The 24,012-nt window shown below is 57.7% G+C and overlaps 1 protein-coding gene across 3 annotated transcripts in view; it reads right to left on the bottom strand.

The window, feature by feature from the left end:
• Positions 1-7,781: 7,781 nt before the first annotated feature.
• The window catches only part of Cmip (c-Maf inducing protein), a 198,638-nt gene continuing 182,407 nt past the window's right edge, over positions 7,782-24,012 (bottom strand). For 2 of the 3 annotated variants that reach the window (XM_077105836.1, XM_077105837.1), the window contains 10 exons: positions 22,354-22,419; positions 21,163-21,189; positions 20,822-20,870; positions 18,830-18,937; positions 16,967-17,083; positions 15,441-15,581; positions 14,819-14,866; positions 13,608-13,754; positions 12,827-12,932; positions 11,205-11,903 (listed from right to left, as the gene is read on the bottom strand). In XM_077105836.1, coding sequence (XP_076961951.1) covers positions 11,755-11,903; positions 12,827-12,932; positions 13,608-13,754; positions 14,819-14,866; positions 15,441-15,581; positions 16,967-17,083; positions 18,830-18,937; positions 20,822-20,870; positions 21,163-21,189; positions 22,354-22,419 — 958 coding nt within the window. In that variant the 3' untranslated portion in view covers positions 11,205-11,754. Of the gene's footprint in view, positions 9,581-11,204; positions 11,904-12,826; positions 12,933-13,607; positions 13,755-14,818; positions 14,867-15,440; positions 15,582-16,966; positions 17,084-18,829; positions 18,938-20,821; positions 20,871-21,162; positions 21,190-22,353; positions 22,420-24,012 lie in introns of those variants that run through there. The other variant, XM_076838962.2, reaches the window with a different exon arrangement.

Genomic DNA, 24,012 nt, shown 5'->3' with positions numbered 1-24,012 from the left:
GGTGGGGTCCTGGGACCATTCCCCACAGGCATGGAGGGACCACTGTACTTTTATTTTTAAGAATAGAATCGGGAGATGCCCGCCTTCAGATGGGACTTAGGACCAGACCTGTGAACGTGACATCAGCAAGTCAGTGTGCTGGAGCCCCCCCCAGGGCCTGGCAAGACTTTCTGCTTGGGACGCACTGGGACAGTCTCCTGGTGGCCTGGAGGCCTCCCCTGGTCCTCGTGCCAGGGAAGGAGTTGCTCTACCCCGGGCCCCTGCTGCTCTGCTTCTCACCCCAGGACCACGGCTGCCCCCTGCTTTATAGAGAACCTGGAACGGAGAAAGGAATTGGAGAATTAAGGGAGAGATACCGAGTCTCAAAGGAAGTGCTTCCAAATCACTGAAACGTAGAAAGCACCCAGGGCACCTTGCAGCACCTGAAGGACAGGCCCTTGACCCACAGGCCCCTGAGCCATTGTAACCTGAGGGGTGACGCCAAAGGCAGAAAATGACATAGATCCACCCTGGCTCCATGTCCAGTCCAGCCCTGGAAACTGTGCCTCCACACCGCACACTAATGGAGTGTGTCTCTCCCTCTGAGGAGGCCCCCACTCTCCCTTGGATGTGTATTGACTTTCCTAAAGAAACCCCTGTCTGTGCCTGTGACTGGCACGTGCCGGGAGACTTTTCTGCTTGTGTTCCAAGAAGTTCCCCTTCTATCCTGGGACTCCTCAGACCCCTCTTCAGAGACATCTCTTCTCTCATGACAGAACCACGCTGTCCCCAAAGCAGCCACAGGACACCTGTGGGAACTACTGAGCACACGAAACGTGGCTGCTCCCAACTCAGACTTGCTGCGAGAGCAAACGTACACGAAGCTACAAACTGCAGCCAAGACTTGGCATGGAGGAGAGAGAACCTGCAGGGTCCCAGGGTTTTTTAACTGGTCTCAGGTTGGAATGCTAATACTATGGATCGGTTAGGCGAAGGAAAGCACATTAGTAAAATCAATTCTGTTTCTTTTTACTTTTCAAAATGTGGCTTCTAGACGCTGGGCATGGAGGTGCACCTATAATCCCAGTGACTTGGGAGGCTGAGGCAGGAGGATCACAAGTTCAAGGCCAGCCTCAGTCACTTAATAAGGCCCTAAGCAACTTAGCGAGACTCTCTCCAAATAAATAATAAAAAAGGCTGGGGATGTGGCTCAGGGATAGAGCATCTCTGGATTCAATTCCTACTACCAAAAAAAAAAAAACCCCAAACCAAAACCAAAATAATAATAACAACCCTTACCACCAGGGGGAGTCAGAGCCCACACCCCTGCCCAGATCCCCAGAGGCAGCAGGATTCTCTGAGGTTCCTTGTGGACTGACAGCCCTCCTGCTCCCTGGCAAATCAGAAAGAATTTGGCATGCGTTGCGGGGTAGGCAGGTGGGGAGGGTCAGCAGTGGGCAGTCTTGCCTTTCTGTGCTTAGGTTAAAGCCACAACAGTAGCAAGGTCTGTCTTAGGAGCTGGGCTGGGTCCCTTCCATTCTGTCCTCGTCCTCTGGGTCTCTGCTTTGGGGAAGTTTCAACTGGGAGTCAGGAGAAGATCTGGCTCCTGACGGGAAGCCCAACTCTTCACTTTACACCAGGCCCCACCAATGGTGTAGCCAGCTCTGAGTCAGGCGACTCCAAAAGGAAAGTACACGTGAACCATCTGAAGACCTTCGGGGTGAGCCCCTGGCGCTGCATTTCCAGAGGACTCTCACGCGATGATAAGGCTGCTGGTTCCAGGCCCCACGTTGGAAAGCCAGGCCTGTGGACCAGTGGTCTCAACCCTGGCTGCACAGGAGAGTCATCTAAGAAGCTTTCAAATGATGTATGCCCAGGCCCCACCCCAGACCTCGTCAATCAGGGTCCCTGAGATGGAGCTCAGCCAGCGGCATGTTTTCAAAACCCACCCAGTAAGCTGGTGCGGTGGGGCACGCCTGTAATCCCAGCACCTCGGGAGGCAGAGGCTGGAGGATCTCAAGCTCAAAGCCAGCCTCAGTGATTTAGCAAGGCCCTAAGCAACTCAGTGAGACCCTATCTCTAAATAAAATATAAAAAGGGCTGGGGGTGTTGCTCAGTGGTTAAACGTCCCTGGGTTCAGTCCTCTGTACACACAAAAAAACCCCAACAACCATAAAAATGACCCAATGATTTCAATGTACACTGACCATCTCTTTGAGGGCAGCGTCTCTGAAACTTAACATGCACAAATCACCTGGGCACCGTGTTTACTATTATTATCATTTTGGTACCGGGGACTGAACTCAGGGGCACTGGACCCACTGAGCCACATCCCAGCCCTATTTGTATTTTATTTAGAGACAGGGTCTCACTGAGTTGCTTAGTGCCTCGCTGGTTGCTGAGGCTGGCTTTGATCTCACGGTCCTCCTGCCTCAGCCTCCTGAGCCTCTGGGATTGCAGGCATGCGCCGCCATACCCGGCTTGTTTAATGCAGACTCTGATTCAGCAGGTCTGAGTGGAACTGAGACTGCACTGCTCACAGGCCCTCACAGCATGCTGATGCGGCTTGTGCGCAGGCCACGTTTGGAGTGGCGAGGCTCTAGGCTTAATTCTTTTTCTGGTTAGCAGCATCAACGTTAGAGTGGGGACAGAAAGGGAAAAAAAAAAAAAGCCAGAACAGGTGTCTTCAAGGCCCCTTCCAAATCTAGATAGGGCACACTGAAAAGTGACACCAAGTCAGACGTCCCACCAGGCCGATCTGTGCAGGCTGCACCCTGCCCAAGGCTGCCACATCCCAGGGGCCCCTTACATCATGGGTTTGTGTGTTTATTATGACGTTTCCAGCAGGTGGCAGTGGAGTGTTCTAAGGAAGGGACCCCGACACCAAGAGGCTTCCTAAGGACGGACAAGGATGGCTGCCACAGGAGTCCTGAGGGCACAGTTCACCTTCCCATCCCAGAGGCAGCTGAGGAGCTGCAGCCATCTTGTCATTTAGAAAGCTATTCTTTGGTGCTACTTTTTTTTTTTTTTAAGTGCCATTCATGCCACACAAAATAAACCATTTTAAAGTACGCATCTCGTGACAGTTAGAATATTCACAGTCGTACAAACACCATTTCCATCTAGTCCCCAAACACATTCAGCACCCGAGCAAAACCCCATATCCATTAAGCAGTCTCTCCCAACCCCGGCCCCTGGCAAATGCCTACTTGCAGTCTCTACAGAGCTGCCCCTTCTGGAAGCTTCCTGTGGAAGGGTGTGCTGTGCCGTGCTCTGGGCCTGGCTTCCTTGGCTGCACCATGTGTCCAAGGCTCACTTGTGTCATAGGTTGTATCAGCACTTTATTCCATTTTAGGACCGATGTCCCCGTACCTACCTGTTCCCCGTGTACTTACCACTCCCGTCGATGGACATTTGGGTTGTTCCCACCTGATGTCCTTTTAAAAGTCGTGGGGAACATGGGTGGTAACTTGCACACATCTTCATTGCAGGAGACACCCCGTCTCCAGGGTCAGGACAGCAGCATCTCCATCACGCCGGTGCTCCCTGACCCTTCCTGGGCCCACAACAACCCCATTGCAGAGACAGCTGCCCTGTGACCTCTGGAACATGTGGGGCTCTCACCTACTCCTGAGCTCCCTAGCAGGAGCGATATTGGTCCAATTAATCCATGACATTCTGTGACAGTGTGTCTCAGTTGCCGGCTCCTCCCTCCTGTTCTGCGGAGGTCTCTCGTGTCTGTCTCTGGGTTGACTCCTTCTCCAGCTAACGAGGACATTCCCGCTGTCCCCTGTGACTCTCCCCTGGTGTTGCTCTGCTGGGGACACTTGAGCCCTTCCACTCTCTGGCTATTATAAATCGTGCTGCTGGGAACACTCTTGCTCCTGTTTGTGGGGCGGGTGGGTTCGGCTCTAACCAGGGTAGTGGTTACGGGGCTTCAGCAGGCTGCGTCCCACTGGCCGGGCTGAGCCGTCGCCAGCACCCACCCCCATCTCCAAACTCCAGTGCAAGACAGTTCTCAGGCTCCGGCACAGACCCTTCCAGCTGGGCCCAGGGGGTCCTTCAGGAGCTACGGGGCTGGCAGAACTCCCTGGTGACCACGCCCCCTCTTGGGAGGGCTTCAGTCCACCCCTTCCTCTGTCTCCTAACGTGGTTAGTCACTTTTGTTACTTGGCCTTCCCCAGAAGCAGACAATGAGGTGAAGGCCAAGTACAGGGGGTTGTTCAGGAAGTGGTCCCAGAAAACACCAGGGGAAAATGGAAGGCCTGGGAGGGGCGGGGGAGGGAGGGATGTCCTAACAAGGCAGCCAGGGCAACTGGGGATTAACCCAGGGAGGGACTGGGAGCTGTCCACTCCCCTCCAGGAGCGAGTTGAGGGACCACTGCCCCACCTCCGGTCTGTCATGGCCCAGGGCTGCAGCAGGGCCCAGCTGCTAACTCTGGCCCTGCTGTCTGCCTTCGGAAGAAGGCAAGAAAACTGAAAGTCACCCTTGCCTGCCTGCCCACCCTCCTGAGCCAGTCACCATATTGTGCAGCTTATACCTGCACCTCTCTGGGCTCTTTCTCCACGTGGTCCAAGCCCCAAGGCGGCTCATCCACTCACCAGCCATAGCAGACCTTCCCAGAGGCCTGGTCTATGGCCTTGACTGCTGGGCCTTGCAAAGAGACCCAGCCTCTCCTGGCTGCTACCCCTGGGTGAGTTCCAGGGGATCCTGTTAGCATCTGCCTCAGAGCCATGCCAGGAGGGGTGAAGAGTTAGACCGTGAAACCCCAGTACCTCCGGAACGCGGTGGGTCCAGGCGCGCGCTTTGCTTTAAGAATCGTGACTTTGTAATCATTCCTTCTCCTCCGGGTAAGTCCCGGGCTCCTGAATATGATCAGTAAGACACGGTTCACCTCTCCTTCCCCTCTGGCCACGGTGTCCAGTGGTGCCCCTGGGAAACCCCTACCTGGCTGTGTGCATGTGGCCCTCTATGGGAAATGGTCTTTGAAGATGCCACTAAGGATCTTGAGATGATGCCATCCCTAAATCCAGGGTCTAGCATGCCTGTGGCCCCAGCGACTCGGGAAACTGCGTCAGGAGGATCACAGGTTCGAGGCCAGCCTTGGCAACTTAGCAAGACCCTGTCTCAAAACAAAATGCAGGGGCTGGGCTGTGGCTCAGCGGTCACCTAGCACGGACAAGGCCCTGGGTTCAATCCTCAGCACCACATAAAAACAAATAAATAAAATAAAGGCATTGTTTCCAACTATAACTAAAAAAAAAATTAAAAATAATAAAATTATAAAATGTAAAGAAAAAACAAAGAGCCGGGGACGGGCTGGGGATGTGACTCAGCGGGTTCAATTTCAGGACAGAAAGAAAGAAAAAAGGAGAGGCCGCAGACCCTGGCAAAGAGGTGCAGGAAGTCAGGCAGGATGGCAGTGAGGCCACCATAAGCCTCGGAGGCCAGGAGCCACCAGCAGCTGGTGACAGGAGAAGCCTCCCGAGGAAGCAGGGCCTCTGCATCTGCAGGTCAGTTTTCTCCAAACGGGGGAGAGGGCAATTCTCCTCCCGGGCCCCTAGCTGGGGTAACCGCCAAGGCGGCCGCAAGGGACGAAGCCAGTCACCAATGCCCCAAGCATTGCATTGGTTTCAGATAGCAGCAGTGCATGGGCTCACAGTCTGAAGGCTAAAGTCCTGACTCCAGCGAGCTTCCTGATGGCTGAATGAGGGTCTCCTGGGCTCCCAGCTCTGGGAGGTCACTGGTGACCCCAGGCCTGGGGCCACGTCCCTCCCATTAAGCCTTCATCCTCACACGGCTTCTCCCCGTGCCTGCATTCTCTCCTCTATGCCCAATTTCCCTTGCAGAAGGACACCAGTCATGTCTCGGTGGACCAGGTCCACCCTAGGCACGTCATTTTACCTTAGTCACCTCTTAAAGATCCTGTCTTCAAACAAAGCCACGTTTTGAGGTAATGGGGGTTAGGACTTCGGCTCTCTGGAGGGGGGGAACAATTCATCCCCAGCAATTCCATACCCAATCTCACCCCACCCCACTGGCAGTGTCCAGTGTTGATGGGCTCTGGTTGTGGCCTAGGCTTGCCCTGCTCCTGTCCCCTCTGGTGATTGGCAAGTGTTCTCTCTCTTCATGTGTAATGCCACCTCCTCCAGAAGCCACTGACTCCGAGAGGCCCACATATGCCACCACCCATCCCTGTCATAGTGTGCTGTGTGACAGTGTGACTGACCACTGCTCACCAGCAAGCCTGGACACTAGGCCCCTGGAGGATAAGACCATGATCTCCACCCATCCCCTCACCCCGCTCCACTTCGTTTTAGTACCAGGGATTTGACCCAGGGGTGCTTTACCACTGAGCCACACCCCAGACCTTATTTGAGACAGGATCTCACTAAGCTGCTTAGCCCCTTGTTAGGTCACTGAGGCTGGCCTCAAACTTGCAATCTTCCTGCCTCAGCCTCCCGAGTCCCTGGGACGACAGGCATGCTCCACCACAACGGCTCTTGGTTCTTTTTCTAAGCCACTTTGGTTAAGTGTGATTGACGTGCAAGCAGCTGTACACATGGAATGTGTACAACTAGATGGGTCTGGAGATCGTATGCATATGACCCTGTCACCACAGTCTATGCCATAAACATGTCCATCCTCTCCAGAAGCTTCCTCTCGCCCTCTTAATATTACTTTTCCACCCTAGGCTGGGCGGCAAGATCAGGTCAAGGGTCTTGTCATGGGTATGTGCACACAAGGCCTGTGGCTGGCCATGGTGAAGCCAAGGCCATCTAGGGCTCCTGCCGCCAAAGTCTCTTCAGACTGCAGCATTGGACTCCTCCCTGGAGAGGCCTGCCCCACCCCGCTGCAGGTCCAAGGCCCCTGCCTCCCTCCCACAGCACCTGCATTCTGCGTCCCCAGAGCAGGTGCATGCTGGGAGGCTGGAACCCTGTTCTTACAGGGCAGGGCAAAGGCCTCCCAGGAGTGTGGAGGGGTGGGCAGAGATGGGCAGGTGGCCTTGGATTCCACCTGGCTCCAGAACACCAGGTGGAGCATAGAGTTGCCTGGGCAGGCAGGTGAAGGGCTGGAGGGAGAGCAGCAAGGGTGAGGGGCAGGAGTGGTAGGACAGACCAGGCTGAGCACCGGGCAGCGCGGACACCTTAATGAGACGGGAAACCTACAGGATGACTGGTGTGGTAAGAGGGTGGAAATAAAACTTCTCTAGTTGGACAAGCTGAGTCTGTTTCCTGAAGGCATCTGGGGGTCTGTGGCTAATGGATGGGTCTAGGTTCTGTGGCCAGAGTCCTCCCCTAAACCAGCAGCAGCTGCTTGACCAAAATGCAGAGTCCCAGGCCCAACCTGACCTGCAGGGTCACAAGATGCCCAAGTGGCTGGGGATGCGCTGGGCTAGGGCTTCTTCATGGCTCCGCTGAACAGCAGCAGAGGCCTGCATCTATAGCACAGGCTCTCACTAGGTGAGTGATTGTGTCCCCTGGGAAAGTCTAGTGACCTTGCGCTGTCACAATGGGTGCGCGGGGGTGGGGGGTGGGTGGGTACTTGTGGCAGAGACCAGGGATACTGTTCAGCATGTCCTACTGAAAAGCTCAGCTGTGCATCAAAGTCATGGGTCCAGTGTCACGTGTCCAGGTTGAGAAGCCAGAGTCTTCATGGACGCAGGAGGGGGTGCCCTGCTACTGTCCTGGGCCTTGTCCCCCCTTGCCCAGCCCCCAAGCCACACAGAAAAGCCAGACGTGGATGAGTCACTTACAGTTTATTTTTGCCTGAAGTATTTCACATCTCTTTGTACACAGCTACGAGACAGAGTAGCAACCATCAGGAAAAGCGACAGTGCGGGGGGAGGTGGCATGTCTTGTTTCTTCTTCTTTTTTTTTTTTCTTTTTTAAATTTTTTTTTTTGCTTCTGCTTCTTCCTGCACCGGAGTGCTGTGAAGTACGGAACCGGGGTAAGAAAGTCAAACCAAACAACGGAAAACAACAACAACAGAAAACGGAACACAAAACAGAACACACTCACACACGCACACACCGGAAAACCTGGCACGGAAATGAATTAAGACTGAAACCCAATTTCTTTTTTTTTTTCCTTTTTTAAAAAAATGAGGGCATAGTAGGGGGTAATAAAGTCTACTAGCAAAGTATAAAACGACAAAGCATGGTTTCCATCGAGTAAGATTAAATAGATATAAAACAATGACATCGACTGTGGGTTAGGTCTGAGGTGCTGGTGGGGGGACGTATTTGTGCTGAACCAACAGAAAAGGGAGCTGGGGGAGAGGGGGACCCCAAATAAACCATCACGGGACTGTCCTGTACAGTGAGGGCTTGTTAAGAAAAAGCCAACCGTTAGAAAAGAAATGGAGGTTGTCTGTCTTGAGAACAGGTGTGGGGACAGGAGCGTCTTCGCTGCAGTGGTCACGTTGACAGGGGTGGCTGGGCAGTCAGGCTGGCAGGGGCGAAGGATCTCTCTTCTCCCAGGAGACCATGCAGAGGCGGGCATGCGTGAGGGCCATGGGGGCAGGGACACGATGGCTGGGGAGGCCACAGGTCGCAAGTCCAGTAGGGGGACAGGGAGGGACAGCAAGGGCTGTGGGGGTTGGGAGCTGTGGGTGGGAGCAGCTCTTCTACTAGGGAGGGTGGGGGCTAGAGCCCCTTCCAAATCTGTGACAGGGGCCAGGAAAAGAACTCGGGCCTTAGAGGAGCAAGACTTGGTTACGGGGACCCCATTTCTTCCTCCTCCCCCGAGCCTGACCCCTACCCATGGGAAGCTGGAGATGTCTGGAAATCAGGAACACAGAGGCAGGGGGTGGGCAGGGAGCAGACAGACAGACGGGAGCATTAGCATACAGAATCCTTTACGAAAAAGCAATTAATTTTCCAAGGAGGGTCTTTTTTTTTGTCTTTTGTTTTTTTTTTCTTTTTTTTTTGTCTGTTTCCTTTAAAAAAATAACAATACTACCACTAACCCAACAGCTGACTGGTTGTACAGTACTACACGCCAGGGGGTGGGGAGGGGTCAGACTTCATAAATAAGAGCAGGTCCCAGACCCGCAATTTGTCAACATTTCTTAAATAGGTGCATTATTTAAATCTTATGTACAACAAGAACCACTTTGCATAGCAATGGTGAGGACACAGGACGGTGCGATGACGTGACTGGTCTTCTCGTCTGACGGCAGGGGCGGATCCCACTCCGCTTGGGCCTCCAGGAGGAAAGCTTCCTGGGCTGGCGAGATGGCAGCGTCCCAGTTGACGGTGACGTTCCCACACGGCATTGAACACAGAGGCAAAGAAAATCCACCAAGGGCCCCTGGCCGCCCCTTCCTGCCCCGCTGAAGCTCCTCTTGTTGCCACAAAGTCCGCTTTAGATCAGGTCAAGGTTCCGATTATGAAGCTAAAAGAATTAGGCGGGGCGGGCGTGCTGTGGACCCCTCCCCCGCCCCAGGCTCCCCCTCCACCCACAGCGGGTGGGACCCAGGACCTGCTGCCCTAGGCTATTAGTCAAGAGTCGCTGCTGCAACGTCCCTGCCACCGCCGAGCTTCACCAGGCTTCTGTGTAGCGGACGTCCACCTCCTTCAGATTAGGAAGCTTGGCCTGTGGACAGCAAGGGCGCAAAGGGGTCCCTGTCAGTCACACATGCCACTTGGGTCTGGAACCAGGTGGCATGGAGCGCCACCCTGCCCTCGCTCAGACTCTGCAGGCCGAGGTGGGTGAACCAGCTCTGCCACCCGCTGGCTGCCTGACCTGGAGCAAACCACGGCCTCTCTGGCCCGGCTTCCTCCACGTGGCAAACAAGAGGTCCAGTCTCAGGCTGGAAGGACGGTGCTAGGGGTGGACTATCCCGGGGCCTCCCGCTGTCTACTGCTGTCCACCCGCCCCCTTACCAGGCCGTGGGTGGGAAGATGGAGTGCGCATGGCTAGTCCCAGGTGTGAGGCGGGGGCGCTCCCCCTGGACCTGGGGCATGATGTGACCCCACCTCTCCTTCTCAGCGCAGCTTCCTCCTTTCTGTTCTGTGGCCGACTCTTCTTGTTTCTATTGTTTTTTTTTTTCCTAAAAGCTTTTTACTGTACAGAAGGCAGCTGCCCCTTGCCTTCCTGCCTACCCAGTTTCCCTGGGCCCTGCCACCGGGAGTCACAGATGCGTGCACACCCGTGAACACACGCGCACTCAGGAAACTCCTGGCCACCACGCTCCCGCACTCAGCAACCCCGGGGCCCCACTGCCGGGCAGGGCAGCTTGCTGGGCCTGAGTCGCCAGGCAGTGTGGGAAGCACACGGAAGCCAAGCTTTCCAGACCAGGCGGCCCACAGAAGAATCTAGATTTCCAGGTTCTCTCCAAAAACAGGACGATCAGACCAGATGGGCAGCAAATCACGTGATTCTGCCTGCCTGGCCAGCGCACAGGCCTCCTGCCCTGGGTCCTCTCAACACTGAAGCCAGCCCAAGTCCAGAATCACCAGATTGGCACCACGCTTTTCTTGAGTGTGTGAAAATAAAAACTTGAAGAAGCAACTTTCCCCTCGAGCAGCCTTTTGGGTCCCCTGCACCCCTTGCACCCCCTGCAGGGCACAGAAGCACAGGACTCTGGGCACCTGGATGCAGGGCACTTGGGGCTGCGTCTCGGGCTGTGGTGAACAGGGAACCCTGGGCGGGGTGAAGACACACAACTAGCTCCGGCAGACATGGGGTCCTGGCGCCGCAGCCCTCCCCAGCCACTGGGCAGCACAGGGAAGACTCAGGAGTGGGGTGGGTGAGGCTTGGTGGCCGTGCCCCCGCCCTTCCGGTCCCCTGCCTCCTCTGTGTGCTCATCTGGATGCTCTAAGCCCCTCTCTGCTGGCCATCCCACCCCTCTTGCTGGTCCCTTTGAGCCCTTGCTTGCCAGGACTGAGTGTGCCTTCTGGGCAGAGGTCCTGGCAGCCACACCCTGGTGTCCCTTCCCAACAGGGGCCTGGGGACAGTGGGTACTCCAGTGTCTGGAGCTTGACCTGAATAAGCCCTGGCTGTGGAGGTCTGCTGCGCAGGAGGCAGCCGCCGGAAGGGGCCACCGGAGCCTTGCTGGAGGAGACCCTCTAAGAGGCTTCCAGTGCCACCTGTGCCTTCTGGCCTTCAGACGCGGCCCACACTTTCTAGGGTGCCAAGTGCTGGCCTCACCTGCTCCTTCTGGAGCCGCTGGCACAGGCCAGGACGGTGGCAAGCCCTGCCTGCCAACTCCCCGAGCAGCTCTTCCCAGAGTGCCAGCACTCGGGTCCTGCTCCTGCGTCCAGGGCTCTGTTGCCCACGCGTCCAGCCAGGAGCCCAGTTCCTCAGCCGATGGCACTCGCCCTGTGAAATGCTCCGCCTGCTTCTACTCTGGCTCCCACACAAAAAAATCTGTTTTCCACACAAGGGCCTGAACAGGCTTTGAAAGCATATTGGCACCCTGCGAAGTACCCTTGGAGGCTTTCTGCTGAGTGGACGGAACACAGAGGCCTCCTGCGACTTGCCAGGGCTTCTTCACTGGCCCTGTCTGTTCCCCATCTCCCCTTCTACCTCACGTGCAAGTCAGGTTTGCCTTTTCTGCCTCAGGGCCTTTGCATTTGCTCTTTCTCTTGCCCTGGGCATCCCTGATTCTGTATCTTTTGGGTCTCAGTATACATGGTCTCTTTGAAGGGATCGTTGCTGGTCTCCCACACCAGTGGCCTGCCCTATTTCCGGTCTCTGCATGCCCTGCTGGCCTCCTCCTCACCAGCCCACCCACCCCACCTGCCCTTGATGCTCTCCTTCACCTGCTAGTGTAACAGCCCCTTTACTGGAGAAGCAGCTCTATGCACCCACAGGTGGCTGCCTGCCGCAGGGAGGGCGTTTACCTTCAGGTCCTCGTAGGTGTCGGCCGAGAGCTTGGTGCTGTTCATGTTCAAACTGCAGAGACTCTTCATGGCTGCCAAGGCAAGAGACAGAGCTGGGCCTGCGGGAGGAGCCCCCGTGCAGACGGGCGGGGAGCTGCCCCAGGTGGAGTCTACTTCAGGCACAGGTCTTGATTCTAGACCAGGGATCCCCAGAGCTCGCCTGACATACCCTGGACCTGCGCAGGAGGCTGGCCCTTCCCACGGGCAGCCAGGACGCTCTCTGGGAGGTGCAGGCTCAGAGCCGCTCCCCAAGCTTGGTGTAGTCATGTGGGGATTTGTGGGGACACAGGTCCCTTGCCCATTCCCAGAAATGCTGAGGCTGGGACAGGTCCAGGAATCCACAGGGCCCATCAGACACCCTCTCCCAAATGATTCTGAGGAGCACACCTGCTACAAACCTCCCCCCGGCCCCTGCCTCTCTCCCCAGCCCTGCTGCCCCACACCATCTGAACCTGCCTAGACCTTGTGGGGTTGTGACCAATACCCAGAGCATCGCCTTCTGGGCCACCTCTTACCATCTATTGCCACATCTATAACCTGCCACCTCTCACGAAGCCTATTCTAGTCCCCTGCCTGCTGAGCCAGGGGCCAGAAAAGGGAAAGCCAGTCAAATGCAGATTTCCAGGCTCAATAGGCCAGGGTCAGGGCACGGGGATCTGCATTCCAGGTCCCCTGAGGACCCTGAGGCTCTTGTGTTGGGCAGCGCTCCTCAATCTGGAATGGGCCTGGCAGTGGCCTGGGCACCTGAGTGCCAAGCAGTCTCTGTGGGGAGGGGTGGGCTGGACTCCCTCCTGATTTCCTTCTACTAACTACAGGCTCCATGAGGGCACAGACAGGCTCCTTTCTCTCTTGTTCCCACAGGTGCTTGGCGAAGAGCAGGTGTGCTTATATAGTGGATGCCAGTCATTCGGCACAGTGTGGGAGCACACGGCCCTCCCCACAACCCGAGACTCACAGCTGAGGGCCAGCAGGCCGGCGTCGGTGACCGGGGTCTCGCACAGGTTCAGCACCTGGAGCATGGTGAGGTGTTCCGACAGGAGCCGCAGGCCGGCGTCTCCAAACTGTGGGCAGAGAGACTCTCAGCATACCCCAGGACCCCAGGCTGGGGAAGTGCTGGAGCTGCTCTATGTCCCTCCAGGGAATCTGATGTCTGCTGTCCTGGTTCAGATCCAGTTTCTGCTGGGGGCTGGGGGCCGGGGCCAGGGGCCAGGTGAGGGCCCTTCCTGGAGTCAGTTTCAGTGTCAAGGAGGCTCTGAACTCAAGTGACCCTTAAGCTCCCAGCAGCACCTGCTGGGCAGGACGGTGGCAAGGGTGGAACAGGGTCCAGAGGGCATGGGAGCGGCATGCTCCTCTTCTCTAAGATGAGGTGGTGACAGAGCCTGTGCTTCCCAGGATGGATGGTGAGCGCAGGTGAGCCTGGCGTAAGGCCAAGCAGAGGGAAGCCAGCGTGTCCTGCGGGAAGCAGCTCAGGAGCTCCCTGTGTGCTCCCTGCAGCCACAGACCTGCTTCCTGTCTCAGCCCAATCCCCACCAGCCTCATGCTCTGCATGTCCTCGTCCTGGGCCTCAGTGTTCCTAATTGTCAAACAGGCCACTGGGTTTGTAGGCCCTCAACCCCTCCCACCTGCGGAATGGCACCAAGTTGGAGGAAGAGGGTGGTAGCTGGGCCCCATGGACACCAGGGAGCACAGGGCAGAGAGGGGGCAAGGTGAGGAGGGGGCAGGGTGAGGGTGCACACCTGAGTGGACCACAGGTTCAGCTGCTTGAGAGAAGGCAGTTTGATGAGGTGCTCAGCGCAGGCACTGGTTACGTTGGTGAAGGCCAAACTGAGGTTCTCCAGGTTTCCAAAGGAGCCCGAGCTCAGCAAGCGAGCCAGGTCAGCGTCCTGCAGAGGGTGGTGGACTTAGGGCAGTGCTGGGCCACTTGGAGCTCCCCAGGCCCTGAGGAGCTCCCTGCCTCTTCTCCCAGAACCTCACGTTCCCTGGCTCTGTGGAGAGGGCTCTGGGATGCAAAACCTGGGGCCGAGGTGATGGTGGGAGGGGCGCCTCCACCTGTGCATGCTGCTGCAGGAACAGGTGAGGCCTTGCATGTGACTCACATCCTGAGTCACCAGCTCCGGTGCTCCGAGGCCACACCCATCTTATGATGTGGGTGCATGCACGTATGTGTGCACGTGCATGGGCCTGGCTAGCTGCTGTGCTCCCAGGCAGCTCCTGCTCGTTTCCCACACGCAAACACCGAAGCGCCCAGACTGACCAGCGCCTAAGCACGCACTCCACCCCTTTCCACCGAGTCTCAGTGGCTGCCTGAGTTAAGGCTGATCTCCCTGTGAGGATAAGCAGGGCCATGTGGAACTTCCGGAAGGATCTTAAAGGGAGGCCATGACTAGAGTGGAATCGCATGCCTGGAGTGTGGCAGATTTCTTGGTTTGAGACAAACCATGAGTCAAGGACAGTGGGGCAGCAGGTCAGAGGAAATCCGCTCCCTGGAGACTTTGGAGAAGGGGAGTGGTGACACCCAGACCTCACAGGGTTGTCGTGAGGATAACACAAACCAACAGTACAGTATCTGGCATTCAATGCCCAAGGGACATTAGCTCCTTACCACTATTGCCACCACAACTGTGACAGTATCACTAATATCACCGACATTCTTAGCTTTTTATTTATTGAACCCAGGGCTTCACACATACTAAGCAGGTGTCCTACCACTGAGCCACGTCCCCAATATCACCATCAATATCAATATGTTTATCACAGCATTAAATTTCTCTTCTTGGTTTTCATTTCTCTCCCTGCAACCCACTGACCCCCGGAAGAGCTGGCCTGCCCCATGCCAGAGGGTCCTTTCCACTCTCCCATGCCATTAGCAGGTGTCCACCCCCCCCCCAGCAGGGTGGCCCCCGCACAGCCTCCCTCCCCCGCCCTGCAGAGAGCCAAACCCACTCACCGTGGACTTGGAGGGCAGCGTCAGTCTGGTGGGCCCGCCTTTCCTTTGCTGCAACAGAAGCCAGACTGGTCAAGCCCTGTCCCTCCACTTCCACCCCAGTTACCAGCCCTGGTGGAGCTATGGCTCTGCTCCCAGAGCAGAAGGCAACCTGAGCTACCATGAGCACAGGCGCCACCAATCCAACTCTTGCTGGGGCCACTGTTGACAAATCCTACTGGGGGCCCTGGAAGAGGTGGAGGAGCTGTATCTCAGTTCCTGGTCCAAGGGCCTAGGGGACTGGGTGTGTAACATCCTTGCCCAGAACCCACTGGGTGAGGGCGGCTCAAGACCAGGAGCATCAACCCCCTGCCACTTCCCCCGCTTCCAGCAGCTCATGTGGCTGCCCGAGGATACAAAGTCCATTGGAAAAGAGGCCCAGGGGCTGGCATTTGGATATTGGCCATGCACCGAAGCAGAAGGAAGCTGGGCACAGGAGGTTGAGAAGGAGCCAGTCCTGGCCAGGTCGGGTATGAGCTGTCTGACTTCTGGCCACTTGCTTTACCTCTCTGTCCACCTGGGAAGTGGCTGGTGGTAATCACGACCTCCCTGGGTTGGAGACCCAGGCGGGGCGGCAGAGACTCACCAGCTCCTTCAGCTCCCGCTGCCGGTCGCACAGCTGCTCGTACATGCGCTTGCCCACGTCCGTGCTCTCCAGCGTGGAGATGATCTGTAGCTGCGTGTCGTTGTTGTCGATGATGTTGTACTCCAGCATCAAGCACAGGATCTGGGGAACCAGAGGGGCACTGAGGGCAGGGTCTCCGGGGTGCAGAGGCTGAGCCCCGCCACCCCTGGGAGGGTCTGAGAAAAGCCGTGCACATGGAGGGCTCCCTGAGAGCTGGACGCTTCTCTCCTCGCACTCCTGGCTGTGTGGTGCTGGGCAGACCCAGCCCAGCTCCCGGCCAGGACGGCAGGGAGCAGCGTCCATGCAGCTGTGTGCAGGTGCATCCTCGGCAAACATGCCCAGGAACGAGGCACGCAGGACCCCAGGGCTGCCAGGAAGCAACAAGCCGTCTCTCCCTGGCCCGGAGTGCGGCAGGAGAGGGCTCTGGGCACAGCCGTAGAACACACTTCCCAGTGCCTCCTGCACTGGTCAACTTGGATAGCAGTGCCTCCAAGACCCTCTTTCCAGTGACCTCCCCATTGCCAAGGGGAGCCCACCTGACCAGCCCCACAGCCCCTCTTGCCTGCCTCCTGTCTCCCCGCTCACCCTCTCCCCACCCCACCTCAGCCCCCACCACAGGTGTCAAGACCAAATCTGGATTCCTCACCAGACCCTTGGGCTCCTAAAAGGCTAAGCAGGTCCAGCCATCCTGGCCTCCAATAAGCCTCTTTCTGCCATAGGGCCTTGGCACGGGCTGTCCCCACAGACTGGACCCTCTGTTCCTGTCGCCCTGCTAATGCCTCCTTGGTCCTACACTTCACCATAACCTCTAGTCCCACAGGAAGCATGTGGATTTAACACCTGCAGTTCTCTAGGCTCTTCCCACTGAGAGATGGCGTCTAAGTCCCATAGCCTTGACCAGCAGGTCGCTTGGCGACTCAGGTCTGAAGGGTCGAACGTGGCAGGTGTGACACTGCCTGACTTAGGAGGCTTCGTTAAAAAGCAACATGGCTCGGGCCTGGCTCCTCCTGAACCTTGCTATGGGAGTCCCAGGCTTCGGGGACTCTGTGCTGGTGGTGGGAAGCAGGGGACAGGCCACACAGGGAGAGGCCGGGGAGTCCTGCCGCTCTAGTCTTGCCTCCCCTCAGGCCAGGGAAACAGGCTGTGGAGAGGACCCAGCCCAGCTTCTGTCGAGTGGCCTCATGAGACCCCAAGCGAGCACTGCTTAGCTGAGCCGAGCCACCTCCAGATCCCCGAGTCAAACAAGTATCATGGTTCTAAGCCCCCTCTGGGGTTGTGCTGCGTGGCCACAGAGGAGCAGGCTGAAACTCCCCGGCCTCCCTGACCAACATGCTGGACCACAGAGGAAATAAAACCCTGACCCAGAGACACGCTGAGCTCAGCAGGGTTGGGCTGCTCCTGCTTCGCCCTGGTTTCCCTGTGCTCTGTGACAGCTCCTGGCTCCTGGGAGCCGACAACGCGGACGAAGGGCCAGGCCAGCTCCTTACCTCCACCATGGTCTGGTTCCCCCTCAGCGCCAGGAGCATGCAGGGGCCCAGCTTGTTTTCCGCCAGGGAGAGCAGAAACTTTTTGGTCTTGTAACAGGAGCCCATGAGGATGTGCACCTGTGAGGCAAGAAGGCCCAGGTGACGGCAGGGCCACCAAAGGAGGGGCTGTGGCCCCCAGTGCTGGCTCCTGCCTGCTGGGAGGAAGGGAGGAACCCGGAGCCATTGAATGGATCCTCCCGAGTGCTAAGCAGAAAATTGGATCTTCAGTGGCCACCACACTCTCCCTGGGGATGCATGGGGCCCCTCCCAAAGAGGACAGACCTTAAGGACGTTAGGCTGAGCAAACAAGCAGGAACAGAAGGACAAATGAGACCACTGTGTGGGGCTGGGATGGGTGTGTTCCCAGAGGCAGACCTCAATAGTCTCAAATGGTAACTCTTGTTAAAGTCCCTCTCCAGTGCCCAGGGGCTGTGCTGGCATTCCATTCTCTGAATTCTTAGCACTGCTGGGCCCAGGTGGAAATCTGGGGGCAGCCCTCACTTGGGGAAGCACTGGACAGCTCCCACACCTGGGGCAAGTTGTCACCCTCTCTGCTTCCCCACCAAGCCCCTGTGAGCTGAGTGTTGAAGGAGATGCCCACCCCGCAGGCTGAGAGCTGGGAGACCCGCTCCCCCCCATGTGCTCCTGGTCTGTTTGGTGTTTGGGGAGGTGTCCACGGCAGGGGTCCCCAGGCCATGGAGCTGGGGGAGGAGAAACCTCGCCTCTTCCCTACTTCACACAACAGGCTGGGAGGCAGCCTGATCCAGGGGACACTGCCGTCCCTGTGTTGCCACGAAGTACCCATTTCCACCCGGTGGTGGCCGCTTCCTTTCCTGCGCCACCACTAACAACTCAGGCACGCACACGGAGGCACTGGGTCAGGCTGCCAGCTCCCTGATTCTCTCACGCTGAGTCCCTGCATCAAGGGTGGGGAGTACTGTGTTGCCATGGTGAAGCTGTGACATCAGAGGCCAGAGAGAGGCTGCGAAGAGCAGAGCCTTGTGAACATGGGTGGGCGGCAGGACAGGTTTCTGGGGTGCAGGGCACTCGGAAAGGAGTCCCGCAGCAGCGAGTGGTGGGGAGGGAGCCTGAGAGAGGGGCCCAGGGCAAGCCCCTCTAGGGCGGCTTCAGAGGCAGCACCTTGGTTGTCGTCACTGCACCAAGTCCACTGCAGTTAGCTGTCTGCCCAGTCCACAGGCTGTCAGCAGAGGGGACAGCAGCCACAGGCAGCAGCTAGGAGCATGGCTGTGTGGCCTGCCTCACCCAGCATCTTGTCACCAGTGTGCCAAGGGCAGGCTTACAAAGAAGGCCTCAAGCAAGCTCTGAACCTCTCTGGGCCTGTTCCAACCCAGGTGTAGAACGACAGGAATGCTGAGCGGATGAATAAGGGTGGTGTGTGAGGGTCCGACAGGGTGCAGGGGGACACGGGGGCACCGTGGATGCAGTCCTGAGATGGGAAGAGCCACCCCGACCTTGACCCCTCTCTACAAGGACTAAAGGAGTCTGTGGGTTTGAGTGCCTTCCGGGCGCCGTGTGCTCAGGCTCTGCCATAAGCTCAAGCAACTGTGGGGCCTGGGCAGTAAAGGCTGTGGCCATTGGTGGCCTCGTCTACTATACAGGGTAAAGGTAAGGTTCCTCCTCCCAGAGCCAAGTGACACGGGCAACGCTGAGCTCAGGTAAGGAGCAAGCAGGTGACCACCATCAGCACTGTTTCTGCAGAGGTGTTCCTAGACAGGCCACAGAGGGCTTGGGGCAGCTACTCTACTGGTCAGGAGGGGCAAACCCCGTGCCCAGCGCAGCTCCGCAGAGCCTGGCACTACATACCATGCTGGCAAACAGCTCCCCATCATCGTCACAGGCCACCCCTCCGGGACTGTAGAGCTGAAACCAGCCGTCCTTGCCAGCCCGCACGCTGAGCAGGCAGGAATGCACCTGCAGCAGAGAAGCAGAGGGTCAGCCTCCCGTGGCGTGACCACAACACCCGATCCACAAGGGGAGTGCCAAGGCCCAGCAAGACCAGCAGGCCCGAGACTCCCAGCTGGAATACCTTTGGGGAACAGAGGTCCCCACACCCTGGGGAATGCCCACTGCTACATCAGTTCCCTGGGATGGAGGCCAGGGCCAGCCACACAGCTGTCAGCCAGCCAGGCTCGGCCTCCTCAGCTCCCTTCCCTAGGGCTCCTCCAGGAGGGCTGCTTCCTTCCTCCCTCTGCCGGGTCTCTGCCCCTCTCCCTGCAAGCCTCTGACTCCTCCCTTGCTCTCTGCCCCCCTTTCTGCACCTCTCTTGTCGCGGTCCTGGGGCAGTCTCTGTCGGCCTCCTTCCCCACCACTGTGGTGTTCCCTGCTTTCACGTCCCGCCCTCTCCCTCGGCCTGGGCCCCTGCCATCCTCCTCATGAGGGCTCATCTTTGCTCCTTCTCCATTGAAGGGTCTTTGTCCCGGGCACCCAAAGCACGACCTCAAATTCCTTCCTGGAGCTGTGTGTGCCTCCATGAGCATGGGTGGGAGGAACTCTGTCCATTCCAGTCCCACAAGAAGAGACAGGGGCGCGGTCACCCACACACAGGCCTTTGCCCCTCCCTCTCCCCGTCCTCAGCTGGAGAAGGCCTGATCAAATCCTTCAAAAGTAAGGACGACCTGCTGCCAGGAGTCACTTACACGCAGGTGTCACGGTGGGCACAGCCCCGCCCCAATAAACACAAAACAAAGGCAGCAAGCGTCCACGCCGCCCTGGCAGAACCCAGGCTCAAGTGCTCACTTCCCAGAGTCACAACAGGGTATGAAATGCTAACCAACCAGCACGGCCAGGAACTCAAAAGACGACAACTTGGGCCTCACTCAGGGGGGGAAAGCCGGGAGGGGAGAGGGAGGAAAGAATAAAGGGAGGAGAGACGGAAATGGGGAACAGCAGAGAAACCAAGAGGCCAAGAGGAGAAGAGGCCACAGGGCAGGCGCACGAGCAGAGGGGCAGGCTGCTTCCTGTGGTCGGTCCCTGGCCTCAGCACGGCACCCTGGCCTGGCACCGACCCTCCCATAGCTGCTTTGCCTCTCCACGCTTTTGTCCTCATAAGTCTGTTTGGACACAGGGTCCCTTCCCAGGAGGGCTCTGAGACTGTTCTCACACAGTGAGTGACTTGGGGTGATATACCCCAGATAACTTGGGCTCCAGCTCCTTAAAAGCTCCTACCCACAGTGAGGCCCTAAGCAACTTGGTAAGACCCCGTCTTAAAAAAAAAAAAAAAAAAAAAAAGACAGTTGACGTCATGGCCGCCTGAGGCCTTGCTCACACACAGGTGCTGGGACGAAGTCTACCTGTCCCCAGAAGCCTAGCTTTGCTGAGGGACGGACGTGCGGCTGTTTATGGAGGCCTTGGCCACCATGCCCAGGAATAAAACCTGGCTCAGAACCTGGCTCAGATTCCTCCTGGGCCTGCCAACTCCTGGAGCAGCAGCCCTGGACAGGACCCCAAGCCGCCTGGGGGCTCAGACCGCCCCTCCATCAAGGCCTTCGCAGCGAGGGGGAGGGGAAGCCATCAGCCAGTGGCAAAGCGTTTCTGGTTAGCTAGGTCCTGGGGAGCAGTGCCATCACAGACGGTCTATGCTGGCCACGGCTGTACACACCAGGCAAATATCCTCCGTCAACTGCACCCGTCTCCTGGTGGCCAGGCAGCCCCTGACAGAGCCTCAGAGGGCTCTGAAAGACCCTCGTGTGACTGCTACCCCCAACAGCATGCCTCCTTGCAGAGAGAGGCTGGGCGTGGCTCAGCTGCGGAGCACGTGCCTATCGCGAGTGAGACCCGGCTCCACCCCCAGCTCACCTCTTGCCGTGGGTCTTCCGCAAACCTCTGAATCACGTACTTCAGCTCCCTGGAAGAGATGGGCAGGCAGGTCACTCCTGGCCTGGGTAGACAGGGGGGTGGAGGCATGGGGCAGGGAGGGGTCGGGTCACAGAGGGAACGTCTGACAGGACAAGGCGTGTTGCTAGGACAGGCTGGACAGCTGCAGGAGCACGTCCAGGAGGATACACTGCTGCCTCCCAGAATGCACGTGGCTCAGAAAATGGGCTAAGAGGCTGGCCATGGAGGGTGACCTCAGAACAGAGGATGTGCCACCCAGGAGCAGGGAGGAGGGTGGAGGGTGCTGCCACCGGAGTACTCACTTGGTGAACTTCTCGTGCGCAAGCGCTCTGTGCAGAAAACAAGGGAAACACGCAGTCAGCCCGGGCTTCCTAGCCACTCCAGAGCGGCCCTGGGACTGACTTTGTGTTTGACTCGAAGAATGAAGAGAGGGTTCAAATGAAAGGCTGACGTTTTTGTCCCCACTCGGAGCTCCAAACAAAGGCCTCCTTTGAGGAGTGACAAATCCTAGCAAGGTGACAGGCTGAGCCCATGCCCTCCTGCCACCAGCAGGGGCGCTAACCGGGTGCTGAGCTTGTGCAGTTGCACGTGGGCTCCGGGGACCCAGGTGTCGTTAATCGTTCCACCGTCAAGGCCTGGCTGCACTAATTACCGCTGCACATCGGCAGGCAGCCGGGGACCATTTTTCAAGCGAACTGCATCATGGGCCACTGTCAAGTGTGTGCCTGGGCCTGTGGGGACACTGGCTGTAACCAATGACGCCACAGCCCTTCCGAGACCCAAGCAGCTCTCAGGAGTTGGATTTCTCCGGTCTCCAGACCTCGGCCCTGTGGGGACAGGACGGGCCAGCAAATGGGGCAATTACCGGTGTAATGCCTCCCTTAGAGGAGCTGCATTTCATAAACATGGGCTCCTTAATGGGCTCCGGAGAGAGCCCAGGCAGGCCCCCGAGGCCAGGCCTCTTCACATGGATCAAAACAGACCTGGAGGCACGTGGAGACCTGGGCCTGAGGCAGAGCTCTTGGCTCCCCTAGGCCATCACCGCAGATGGCACTATTTTCCTGTGATACTTCTGATACTGGGATCAGGGCTGGCAGAGACAGAGGGTCCATTTCAGCCCAGATTCACGGTGGAGCCTGAGCTAATCACCATAGCAGGGTGGTGAGAGCTTCCTGCACTTTACCATGCTGCTGCCGGCAGACAGTTCCAAGTGCATTTTCTTTGGATTTTCACCATCCCCCTTGGAGACAGAGTGGCAGGTGTTATTTCCCTTTTGACGCATACTAAAAACTGCTAACTTGCTGCCGCAAGGCTTCATGGGAAGGCTGCTGCCTCCTGAGCTAAGCCGATCCTTGCCACAGAGCCCTAGGCCTCGGGCGTCTCCTCTAACTCCCTATGGCGTCCACCCTGCTCTCCCCGTGACTGGCTGTGCCCCTGCCGTGGCGTGCCCTGGGAGGTTTCCCTGCAGTGGAGGTTCAGGGCGGTGGACTTACTCTTTGGGGAATGGAATGGGTTGAAGCAAGCTGGCCAGAGACGGTCTCCAGTCATCATAGTCCGACCTAGAATGAGAAAACGTGTGGTGAGGACAGTGGTCAGGGCGAGGCTGTTGATGTGCCATCCTGGGTGGGCAGCAGGATGAGATGCTAGTCACGGTCCAGGAGTGGTGGAGGGCACAAGCACCTCATGTCCTCAGTGCAGCATGAGGTCACCAGCAGACCCAGGCCAGCTTCCAGACGGCAAATGCAGGGTCACTGCCTCCTCCCCAGGATCTCAGACCTGCCCCACCTCTGAACAAAGCCTTCGCTGTCATTGTCCATGCCCTCTCTTGAACCACCAGGAGTTGTTAGGGGCCAAATTGTGTCCCCCTGACCCAAATTCATGCTGGAGTTCCAGCCCCTAGGACCTCAAAGTATGACTGTATCTGGGAATCAGCCCTTTAAAGTCGTGTCAGACGCAGCCCTCAGGGCGGGCTCCTCCAACCCACTCACATCCACACAAGAAGGGGAAGCCCAGACACCAGGACGCATCAGGTGTGTGCATGCCACAAGAAGGTGACCCCCCCGGAGTGCCTAGGTGAGAGGCCTCAGGAAAGAACCCCCACTGATGCCCTCATTCCAGTCTCCTCGGAGTGGAGAGAACACACGCTTCTGCTGGTCACGCTGCACGGTACTCAGTGTCCTGTTGGCTGTCAAGCACGCTGACACGGCCGTGCTCACCCTCGACCAGAAATGAAGGGGCAGCTGTAGGTGCCACGCTGTCTGAGGGCAGTCCAGGCACCTCCTGTTTTACTGGATGCTTCGATTCCTGCTTCCAGACAACCGCTTTCTTTCTGCAGCTGAGGCTGGCGGCAGTCAGTGGCGATACTGAGAATGCTGCGATTCTGTCACCTGCAGCGCTGCACTAGAGCGTGCCGAGCGAGCACTTCGCCTGCACCAGCCCATGGAGTCTGCTAGGCAGCCCCGGCTGAGCCCCAACTGTCCCTGACGAGCTGTCAGGCGCCTGGCGAGTGACTGCAGAGCTGCTCTACGTGGGCACAGGAGGGAAGCAATGCCTGGGAGCCCCCGGGTGGGCAGGGCTGCTCCCGCCCCACCAGGTCAGCTTCTAAAAGAAGGAAGTGTCCTGCCCACTCTTGCCCCAAGAAGCCGGAGCAAGAGGGTCTGGGATGGGGGGGCGAGCCAGCATCTCAGTCTGAGAAGAAACGGCCTGCACGCTGCGGCAGAGCTTCCTGAGGACCCTCGTTCTACAGATGAGGGAAACCAAGGTTCAGAGATGCCTTGTACTTGCTACAGGTCGGAGCTGGTAGTTGAGGTGTGGCCTTAGGTGCCTCTAAGGCCACAACCCACCTCGTTCCCCCTCCCCAAGCCTGCACTGACTATTTGTAACACTGACTATAATTTGGTTACAAACTGAGTTCCCAATTTCTCTGGCTTTGGGGACTTAACTGAAAGTAAACCCAGAGGTAGGTGGCTCTTGCCGAATGTCCTAAGCCAAGCCTGGCACTCCAATGTCCAGGGCCGGGGCCCTCACACAGGGAGGGAGGGCACTGTCAGGGCAGTCCCCCAGGCAGAAGGGTCCCTGCCTACCCCCATGATCTCAGACCTCCCTCCAGCCCAGGCAGGGGTTGGGGCTCACCTATGTAGCCCCTGTGGTGG

This window comes from Callospermophilus lateralis, chromosome 18 (genome assembly GCF_048772815.1).
Source record: "Callospermophilus lateralis isolate mCalLat2 chromosome 18, mCalLat2.hap1, whole genome shotgun sequence".
In the NCBI taxonomy this organism is placed as follows: domain Eukaryota; kingdom Metazoa; phylum Chordata; class Mammalia; order Rodentia; family Sciuridae; genus Callospermophilus; species Callospermophilus lateralis.
This window is presented reverse-complemented; position numbering and strand designations above follow the sequence as displayed.